We start from the raw sequence: 11161 nt of genomic DNA, 5'->3' as shown, positions 1-11161 counted from the left end.
TCGCAACATTGGAGGCGTTTTCAAAATAATGCAATAGCCCTCTTTCCGGCTACAGTTGGATCGGTCGTTTACTGTGGACATTCAAGTTATTCCTGTTTATAAGGTATGATCTACATGGCTAATGTGGATTTGTGTCTTTCTGAGAACTTGTAGAGGCAGTAGCCTATTGTTATGTTTAAAATATTTGTATTTGAACATAAGGGCTTCTGTGGGTATGTACGGACACAAAGCTAAGGTGCCACAGCATTAACTATAGCTAAATAAGTTTGGTTAGTCAACTTTGGCGCCTTGGCTGCTATCCACAACACTTCATGGTAGAGGCTGCCTCCATGCTTCTCAGGTAACTTTTACAACAGTGCTTTCCTGAATATAACCTTTATTTTTTCCAGGTTTTATTATTATGCGGCATGTTATCCCTGCCTGCATTTAATACTTAGTCTGCCTCTTTCTCTCCTCCACAGTACGTGACCCTCTGCAGAGATACAGAGCTTATACATGCTGATATGACCCCAGGAAAATAACAGAAAGCAATTCCTATGGTTTATGTTATGCTGTCAAGTGGTTCCAGAGATGCAGAGAGAAGATGACCCCTTACCAATAGAAACCCCCTTTAAGACCTCAGGCATTGCAGGTGCTGTGCCATGAATTAAATTAAATGCAGCATATGAGCCACATCTTATAGACTACACTTGCAACAGAGTGAAATTTGACAATTAATGTGCCATCACAAAACCTTTTAGATACAGTTTTTACAAAAATAACAGTGGGTTAATGTTGTGAACAGGAACTATTCAGTCTGCAAATAAATCCATGAATGTCTTGTTCACAGCAGAGTCATTACTGAAAAATAACTGAATTCTGTTATCAACCTGGCTGCATAAACTTCAAAATAACAGCCTATCAGAAGTTAGAGTTGTGTTCCTTTATAGACATAGCAGAAAGTGGAAGTCAAATACACACAGGAAGAGGATGGCACCTGAGATACAGGCAGTGGTGCATGCTACACAAGCCTGGCTGCAGTCCTCCTGGCATGTCCAGGTGCCCTTTGCCTGGCTGGAAGCCTGCGTGGAGTGGCTACAGGAAGAGGCAGGAGGGGCAGGTCGTCTGTCACAGCAGCAAATCAACCAACAGGTAGGCAGGATGTCTGACTGTCTAACTGCACAGCTGAATGCAAAATGACCACACTTCACAAAAAATGTTAACTCAGTGTCCAGTTACTAGCTGTTTCTGGAGCTTTCCGTCTCATGGTTTTTCTCAGCAGATGGGGTTTGCACAGTTGTCATGGAGATAGCTCAGTTATTATCACGTGATTAAGTATAAACCTTGGATGTGATAACAGATGGGGGAAGATGACTACCCCGTCTCAGTTCAAAAACTGGTCTCTTGTCGTGTGTGATGGGCTATCAACTGGCTATTGGTTGATGACCTTTGACCCGTTCCCAGTTGATGCTGTCACTAGTTTTGGTCTGGTGTCCTCAGGCAGCTGCTAGCTGCTTCCACTGTTCATTCAGTCTCTTATCTAATGTTCTTGCCATTTCACCTGTAGTAAATAGTGTTCACTACAGTTGTGTAGAGCAGAAACAATCAGACCAATAATCAACAAAAAATCTATCTAAAATAATTTTGATAATCTCTTTAATCATTTAAGCCATTTAATCAAGTAAAGATGTCAATTGCTGGTTCTGGTCTCTCAAATGTGGAGATTTGAGGCTTTTCTCCATTTTAAATGATTAAAAACTGTCAACATCTTTGATTTTTGTCAACAAAAATCAACAAAATTACCAGATGTCACTTTGGGCTTTCAGGATATGTGAAGGGCATCTTTTTTATATTTCATAACTAAACATGAAAAACAATAAAATAATCAGCAGATTAACAATGAAAATAACTAATTTGCCTCCCTGCAGCTGTTGCATGTGATGGCATATACCTCTTTAGCTCTTTGGTGTGATTCTGTCTTGTGAACCACTCTGTAAGGAGTAACCCAGGTTGAAATGAATAATCTCCTTGACATTGCACATGATTTGTGTCTTTCTTTCTTGTATGGAAGGAAATTCCAGTATCCTTGCATGCGCAGATGCAGCAACGCAGAGTGTAATTTAACTAGCTGAGAGATGCTATACACAATATGGGGCCCAGCAGTCATCAAATATTGCCGAACCATACACTCCTGATATGTAGCACACAGAAAGACCAACCCATTGAACCTTGGAGCAGACAAGCAACAAAAGCCAAAGACCAGGCACATCTCTACTATTGTGAGCTGAGAACAGAAAGATCATGCTACAGTGGGTAATGATTGGCAAATGTGGGTGATAGAGTGAAAGAACACCTCCTGATCTGACAAATACCCGGTTCTGTTACAACATGCTGATAGCAGGGCAAAAAAAATCGTGTAAACAGAATGAGTCCATCTTGCCTGGTGTCAGCTGTACCAGCTGCCGGTGGTGTCATGTGGGATATGTTTTCATGCATTGACGCATCAGTTGTACGCCACATTGTACCTAAATACTGTTGCTGAACAACTGTGTCCCTCCATGGCCAAGGTTTATCTTGTTTTTCATATAGATACTTGAGGAGAATAATGCTTCATTCCTGGTGGTTCCAGCATCATGACATTGACATCAGTTCATTCAGTGATGCAGATGATCATGTTCATATCACGAATAAGAGACCAAAATCAGAGGCAAACATCTCATCTCACTATGCTGCAGAACAGAGAGGTTCAGGAGATCCTTTGTTCCCACTGCCATCAGGCAACACCTCAGCCAAAGGAAGTGGACTAATCTGATTATTATTGTTTATTCATTATTAACTATTATTATTATTATTATTATTATTATTATTATTATTATTATTATTATTATTATTATTATTATTATTATTATCAACATTGAGCTAATGGACACATTTCCCCTAGCGGATAAATAAAGTATCTATCTATCTAAAATTTTCCAGGGACTTTATCACACAGCTGAGTCACTATGCCTCAAATTCCCTGTGAAAATTCTCAATTTTCTGAATAATTTCTTTGAAATATTGAAACTTTTCTAAGAGCACAATTAGATCTGACACAAAGATAAGTGTGACTAGTGTTGGTCTATTGAGGTTAGTGTATCATAATTTGTTTCATGTCAATTTTAGGCGCTGGACCAGTGGCTGTTGACAGATCTGAGAGACCTGGATTACCCTGTTCTCCCTGAAGGACTTGCTGTGGCCCAGAAGACTGAACTCAGTGGCACATTCTGTGTCCAGGTGCAGGCTTGTTGGTCATATATTTAAACTCATGTTTATTTTTAGATCTCATGTTGTGCACAATGCCTGTTGATCAGTAGAAAATGATAAATTAGCCAGAGTTGACTTAGAAAATTTTCTTTTCACGGTTTCATGATTGGTGTGTTCTTTAGTGCAATACAGATATTAAACCAAGAAGACAATTATAGGCAAAATAGACAAAATCACACAGCAAGCTGTTGTAGCAAAATTAAGGCTCTTGGGCACTTCATGGAAGAGAGATGATTGGAGTACAGTCAGAAGCTGCTTTATAACAAAGCACCACTGGATTCCAGTTTTTCTTTAGACAGAAAATATAAAAACCCAGCTGGAAACCCTGAGACAGAGTAATTAAATGTTCCGAACATACAATGATGGGAGCCAAAGGTGCACGTTCCACTCACAAATAATACTAGCAATTCAAGTACCGAACTGTATGTCAATTACACTGTAATAAGACCGTAGTGTCAAATATTTCACTAGATATTTAAGAAATTAATATGCAGGGAAAAGGCAATGTAATCAAAGATCTCACTCTGTTTTAGGTTGACTCATTACTGGATGTCAGTCAGCCTGCGTATGGTCAGCTGCAGAAGTGGAAGGGCACCGACTGTGCCAATGACGAGGTGTCTGCAGTCACACAGATCACGCAGAGGCCCTGGGAAGCCAAACCTACCCGTATGCTACTACTGCAGGTCAGAGGCATTTATGAAATAAATCACCCTAAAATCTTGATGTTGTGCCCCAGTGGACCTAATAGTTGTAATATAAATTGTCAGCCTCTCAACTAAGGAAATCTCATCTTTGAAGGTAAACAAGAATTTCTAGCCTTGAAACAAGTTTAATTAAAAAAAACAACAACAACAAATTATGAGTACTTACCTCTAATTAGTATGTTTGTGTGTGTATTTTGAACTAGTGGCTTTTGCATTAACACCCATACTCAATAAAACATTGTGAGAGTGTCTTTGCACTTGCAGAGATTTTTTTCTCTCATAACAAACAACAGTGAAATAATTTGTAGCACTTCACAGCTTATTGCTAGACTAGCAGTTATTGCAAGGTTTCCTTTTAGAGATCCTTGTTGCGGAAAACGGTACTCGTCAAGGACGGAGCTGTATTATTATTTCGTTAAAAGAAAAGTTTGGGATCACAGCAGACTTGAAGCATAATTGTGTTACAGTAGTTTTTTGCATTATATGAACTAGTATTGAATATAGTGGATTTGATATAAATGCAGCGTCACACTATTTGTTAGTCTGCAAAATTATATTGTTCAACCCTATACAACGAGGCTTATCTTTGTGTTTGGTTGGGTAAAATCATGAAGACTTCCGCTTCTCTTACTAACTGAATCTGAGTGGCCAGGTACAAACAGTGAGAATATATGAAAGTGTAAATTGCTGGAATATGAGGCGCAGACTGTAATTTTCACCTTAAGTAATACACTTGTCACAGCTCTATGGTTTCTCAAGAATAGTGTTAGTGTTGCTTAGAAACGTTGCATTGGCTATTTTTTTCTCCATTTATTTCACTGTTTCTCAGACCATTTTGAGCAAGTTCTAGGAGTCATGGGTTGCATGGCGTTGAAATGCATGGAAGTCACTGCCAAAAGGCAGCTAGGTAATAAAGCAGATATGTTTGATGAACTTTGACCAGCTTTACATTTTCAAAAATCCCAGTCAGCTACCATATATAATGAAAAACAGAGCTGCAATTATTTCCAAATTCACTCAGTCAGGGAAGATTTGCAGCTAAACAACTTTTAGAATTTCTAAAACAGCTAAGTAAAATAAATTTAGGGCAGCAATAATGTTGAACATTTCTTTTTCAATATTTTTAGAATGTAATTATTACACAATAATTTCACAGTTCAGTTTTTCCTGGTCATATATACTGTCTCTGTTGTACAGGTGACAGATGGAGTCCAGAGCTTGGAGGCCATGGAGTATCAGCCTATACCTGCACTCAGCTCAGCGCTCAGGTTAAGATTTGATCTATAAGACACTCTTTTTGCTGCTAACCATATAAAAAGAAGAACTATGCCCTCCTGAAATTAAGCAAAAATGTCTTGTCAGCAACTGTGCCTCAGTTTTATAATAACACATGCGTTTAAGCAAATTTTAGAGAGACAGAGGGACTACTTTCAGCTACCTTCAGAGGGTTTCTTAGTTTTGGGTAGAGAAGTCACAAAAGCAAAATTGAAGTTCACAGACATGGAACTGCTATATTGCTGCCTGTTTCTCATAAATTTTAAAAACATTTTCTTTTAGCTATATATCTTCTAAAATGCTGGTGACTTTCCCAGGCCCGGTGTGAAGCTGCAGTTGCAAGGACAGATGGTTTGCAGACTTGGGATGCTGCTGTTGGGGCCGGCTAACATCAAAGTCCTGGGTGGTGAGGTGGAGGACTTGGTGGACAGGAATAATCAGGTAAACTGTTGGTTTCTAGTGTCTGTCAAAAGTAGGTTTTTACGAATCCATGTTTGTGTTTTCTGTGTCTTAGTTACACATTTGTTATGAATATAAACTGGAACTAATCACCTGTTGATTTGTGTTTCTCGTATATATATTGAGAATATATCAAGGTGTGATGGTTTGGTTACCGCTTTAAGTGAGAACAAAGACATAATCGCAGCTGTTCTTATACAGTGTATAACATGCAATAATATATACAGATTGAGTGGCATGTTTCTATACAATCCTGACAGGGCAGGGTGCTGTGTCGGACGCTGGGACTTCCTGAGGAGCAGCAGCAGCAGGAAGGAGAGGAGGCCCCACCAGCATCACAACAAGGTAGCTTGTGTATGTTTAATGGTAGATCATGTGCTACAAAGGTCACTGAGAGCACAGAATATGTACAATATGACAGAACCAGTTTGGTGTGAATTTGATTAGAACTTTAGATTTTTTAAATAGAATAAGGCCTTTTTAAGAAAGTTAATGGATGCTTATTAATTAGAGGAATGAATGAAGGAACTCAAGTTTAAGACAGTCCTGATACAGAGTCTCTTTTTGTTTTCTTTTCAGGTAATCAGGAAATGGAGGACCTGGAGCTGGATGATGCAGAGTTGTTGGCCAGTCTGGGGGCCCAGGAAGAAGTGGAAAGGGTTCAGGATGGGTCTGTTCAAGAGAGTGGCTACGGGACACTCAGTGAGACCTCCACTCAGTTCTCGAGAACCTCCTCTGTCTCAGCAGCCTCATCCAGGTGAGTGGTTAACATTATGATGTCTTGACATTTTAATGCTGTGACTCCTCGGTTTTCATTGAAGGGCAAATATACATTGACATTTTGAATTTTACTTTTCAGAAAAAAATATCAAATCACCGTTCAGCTACTTGAGGAAGCATTTAGCACTTTCATTCTACAGCCTATGTACACACTTATTTTGTATAATTTTTTGAAATTGTTGCTGTCTTTGTTTGCTTGCTTTCGACCAATTTGTTCCTTTTTTTAATGAAAGATACAAATATACAAATTCTTGTTGCATTAACAAGAATGTTTTAAATGAATACTGTGCTTAAGACACTGTTAGAACTGCTGAATGAGGAGAAACAGCAGAGCAGAATCAAAACGTCACACCAAAATCAATTGTGTATGGTGTACTGGAGCTCTTACTTCTGCACTCCAATACATTTCTGTTTTTCCAATATTCACCAGTTTTCATTACTACGCAGTTTGATAAGGATAAATGCAATTTACTAATTATAGTATAAACTGCAGAAGAATCTTCCTGGTGGCAAGTTGCTTAATTCACCAACTTCAGGCTGCAATCAAAGATAAGACTTAACATTTGCGAGTGACATATGACATAAAACTCTCTTGGTAGCCCTGTTTCTGGAGTATTAGTATATATTAGTATTAGTATTATTTTTTCAAAAAGTTTCAATGAAAATGTTCTTTTGATTGCCATGGGCTGTGCCATGGTTAAAAGCTCTGTTAGCTCATTCCAACATTATTGGCTGGTGTCTTCCAGAAGTGCAGCCTCCACCCGCTCTTACAGAAGTGGTTCGACCCAGCGCAACAGAGGTGGTTCAGTCCAAAGACGTCGCCACGATAATGAGCAAGATGATTCTGACCTCTTTGAAGTCTTACCTTCTGACCATAGGATTCAGCAAGAGGTCCAATCTCACGACATGGCAGAAGTAGACTTTCCTGATGAAGATTTTGATGATCTGCCCCTGGATGAGTTGGACAGCATGATTTTTGAGGAAACAACAAATGTTACTGCGCAGTCTGACAGCAGTCACAGAAGCACGCCACAAAATAACAGCAGAATAACAGGAAGTCCTAACAGTTTGGACAGAGCAACAAAACCCAAAACCGCCCTGTTTGAGCAGCACACTTTAAATGGCTCAGGGTCACGGTTTGGACCTAGCAACTCCAGGTCTGTCACACAGAAAAGAGACTATCAAGGCTGTACCAAAGGAGCTACAGGGCGGTTATCCGCAGCAACTTCCACATCTGTCTTTTCACCAGCAGCTCTAGAGCCATCGCATGAATTTGAATTTGTAACTAACAATGAGTGCGATTTTATGGATGAGGATATGGACTGCTTTCTTGAAGATGTAGAAACGTATGGAATGCAACCTGAGAGGACTGAAGGGCCAAATCAGCTCCCTGTTCAACAAGGACCGAGAAGAGAGAGAGAGATCGCTACCAACACAACAGAAAGTTCAGGCTCCAGTTATACACTGTGCAGCAAATCATCAAAAAGTTTAACAGATAGGTTTTCTACTAAGACAGAGCTTGCATGTGAGAGCTCGCACAGCACACCTCAGGGGCAAACAGACTCTGTTAGACTATCAGCTAATGAAGATCCACAGAGTGACAGCACAGTCCCTGCTCTCACTCTGACCACGCCACCTTTTACATACTTGTTCCTCCTAGAACAGCTGATGTCCAAACCACACCCCCACACCACTGAGATCCGTGTCAAAGCTTTCATTGTGACTCTCTTGGGGAAACTGAGCGGCAACAATGGTGTCTGGAGTATTTGTGCAGTAATATCTGACGGAACTGGTTACTTAGACGTGAAGTTGTCTGATGAGGTTTTGACGGGTCTGCTGGGCTTCTCTGTGGCGGAGAAGGCGGTTCTGAAGCGTGACCCAGCCCGGAGAGGTGAGCTTGATGCTGGGATGAGGAGATGTCAGGAAGAGCTGGTGGACATGTGCTGTGTTATGACCATCTTGATTGAGCCAGAGGGTAGAAAAGCTGTGGTAACCAAGGCAGAGCGGGCCAGTGAGAAAGTACTCCAGGAGCTGGAGCAGAGGGTGAGAGATAGGAGAAAATAAACACATAGAGGTTTAGGGGAAGTGGGTGAAAATTACAGGTAGCAGAGAAGTATATTGCTGCAGAGTTTAAAAAATGCCAGCAAAATTGAAGCAGATATAATACTGCACATTGACATTGCCTTTAAGTTTTCCCTCTTGAAATGAAACGAAGGTATTTTTTAATATTGGTCATCAATCTGCCCCTCTGCCTCATATTTGGAGAGCAGAATGTGTGAACTGGATAGCGGATGATTAGCAAGCAGTGTGTTGCAATGCATCCCATCTGCTATATGTGAATGTGACATTCTGTCATTTGTCATTAGAGCACTTCATTCATCTATTCAGAGGGCAATTTCCTGCTTCAAATGCAGCGCATCATTGCTAAACAAAGTAAACAGACTAAAGATGGAATATTTTATCTATAGTACATACTAATGATTGGTTATCGGCATATTAGTTCAAACAATCCAGAGTGGAGCACACCAGCCAGATTGTCTGTACTATTTAAAGCTATGCAAAGATGAGAGACATTTAAGATGAGAAAAGGGAACGGGGGGGCAAAAAGAATTCATATTCTGATTGTTGTAATGAGTTTCCAGGCTTTGCATTCATTCAGTGCATCCATTACATCTGACTGAAAAATGATTGAATATCCAAGGGCAGCATGGGTCTTTAATAAACTCCCCCAGAGGCAAACGAGAGGAAAGAAAGATAAAGGAGAGGCCATGAGCTTCAATTATTTCTCTTCATTATAGAGGCTCATCTATGTTTTTGTCTTTGAAGAGCACATATACCACAAATGTGGTGCTTTGCCTGTATTTACTGTATATTGAAATAAAATTGTTCAGAAGGGTTTATAAGTTTCTTTTATACTCTTTGAGAAACATGAACATGTGTGAAGTTTGAGCTCGCTACTAATTTTACCTTTCCATTTGTCCTTGTATTGTATTAGATGGACAACCGGAAAAACCAGACCAATGCACCAGTGCATTGCGTTTCATTTGGCTTTTAATAGTTTTATTAAATGCACCTTTGGGATATGCACTATTTAAGCACACGTCACAGTAATTAAAAGTGCCCTGCAGTATAATCTGTTCTTGTAGCGCTGTAGAGGTACCAGAGATCTCTCTTTAAGATGAAACATCTCAACAATCTTTTTCTACACAAATTAACGTATACCTTGTCTGCCATCATACAGTATAATTAGGTGGCAGTCTCTCATATTCAATGTCTTCAATGTGATAATGAGCAAAACAGGAGCAAAACAGAGGCTAATAAATGTACCACAGGGAATATAATGTTAAGACGTATCTGTGCTTACATTTGTATGTATGTGTTATTGTCTTATGCCACTGTGTGCACTTCCATTTGGGTAGCCAGTCTCAGTTCATTAAAGGCTAATCAGGTTGAACATCTAAATCAGGACCCTGCTATGAATGTTGATAGCCTGTTATGTGCTAATGAGGCTGGATACAATGGATGGGTGAGGGAGGAGGGGGAGAAGCAACCCAATGGGAGATACAAGTGGAATAAGTATTGGGTGATAGAGTAAATGAAACACAGCGGGGAGTGCTGTCTCTTGGAAAGTGATGCTGCAGCCTAACCTTGCTATATACAGTACAAATGCATTTCAGTGGTAATTAGGTTGGGAGGTAGCTATATGGTGAGTACCCAGCGTGGCTGTGGAAAAATTATATGACAAAGTATGTTTCCTAAATGTGTGTTTACATTATTGTTTGTTTTTGTCATGTGTTCATATGTAGTCAGGCAGAAATGTAAGACAAAGAAGAAGTGAGAGTGTAGGAATATTATGCAAGTACCGTTATACTTGAAATTATAATTTAAAAAATGAATCATACTTAAAAAGTGTCTTCTACAGCTGTATATGATATATAGGCCTATGAAAAGCTTGAACATGGTTTTAATTTAAAGAAGGGTAAATTAAATATAAAAACTGAGAGTAAATAAAAAATGAAAATGAAGTCAAAAGATTTTCATCCATTTGGTGATGAGGATCATGTGGCGTGCTCCACAACAATAACTAAATGGACCTTGAGATTGGCTGAAATGTGTAGAGTAGGAAGCGAAAAGTGTGTCTAGCAAAAAATTTAATACGGAAGATAAACTTCTTAGGTCAAAAGAGGCGTGGCCTTTATGTATTATTCTTTTTCTTTTTTTTTCTTTTTGGTATTTGTTTCACATTTTACATCAGTGAAGAATTTGTGTACTACTTCTATCACTGCTAGCATATGTAAATGCAGTGTCTGAGTTCCAGGCAGTAAATTACTTGGGTAGAAGTGGGCAGGAAACAAATACAGAGGATGCAACTCAAACATTTACAGCAGGAATTCTTTTCTTAGATATTTTATATGAAGCTCATCACCTTTATTATTTGCTCCTAAGTGTACTACTTGTGCACTGTGGGTCTGGGGTTCATGTAAAGGCTGAACTGTACAATTTTGTGAGGAAATTACAATTGTCATTTTTGAGTCTGAGTTTGTCATGCGGTGGCACATGTTAAATGACATATTTCAGAAGCAGCATGAGAAAGTGCTCGACCGCCCTAATGGCTTTCCATTTGCAATATTATTTCCTCGATTATGTTAGTCTTCCAC

The 11161-nt window shown here is 39.4% G+C and overlaps 1 protein-coding gene across 1 annotated transcript; it reads left to right on the top strand.

The window, feature by feature from the left end:
* The first annotated feature begins 321 nt into the window (after positions 1-321).
* Positions 322-9416, top strand: rmi1 (RecQ mediated genome instability 1). The gene is made up of 9 exons (XM_022757773.1): positions 322-340; positions 462-1131; positions 3145-3255; positions 3819-3968; positions 5187-5257; positions 5582-5705; positions 5984-6068; positions 6303-6480; positions 7250-9416. Exons 2-9 carry the CDS (start codon positions 970-972, stop codon positions 8565-8567), a joined length of 2199 nt encoding a protein of 732 aa, XP_022613494.1. The 5' UTR covers positions 322-340; positions 462-969; the 3' UTR covers positions 8568-9416.
* Positions 9417-11161: the final 1745 nt, after the last annotated feature.

Source organism: Seriola dumerili, unplaced genomic scaffold (assembly GCF_002260705.1).
Source record: "Seriola dumerili isolate Sdu_G_001 unplaced genomic scaffold, Sdu_1.0 BDQW01000290.1, whole genome shotgun sequence".
Lineage (NCBI taxonomy): Eukaryota > Metazoa > Chordata > Actinopteri > Carangiformes > Carangidae > Seriola > Seriola dumerili.
Note: the sequence above shows the minus strand (reverse complement) of the source record. Positions and strands in the feature narration are given on the sequence as shown.

What these genes read in the sequence shown, in the direction of transcription:
- rmi1 (XM_022757773.1), top strand. Translation starts at nt 970, where the DNA reads ATGGCACCTGAGATACAGGCAGTGGTGCATGCTACACAAGCCTGGCTG. An exon ending in CCCGTATGCTACTACTGCAG is followed by an intron (nt 3,969 to 5,186) that starts GTCAGAGGCATT and finishes TCTGTTGTACAG; the next exon opens with GTGACAGATGGAGTCCAGAG. An exon ending in CCCACCAGCATCACAACAAG is followed by an intron (nt 6,069 to 6,302) that starts GTAGCTTGTGTA and finishes TTTTCTTTTCAG; the next exon opens with GTAATCAGGAAATGGAGGAC.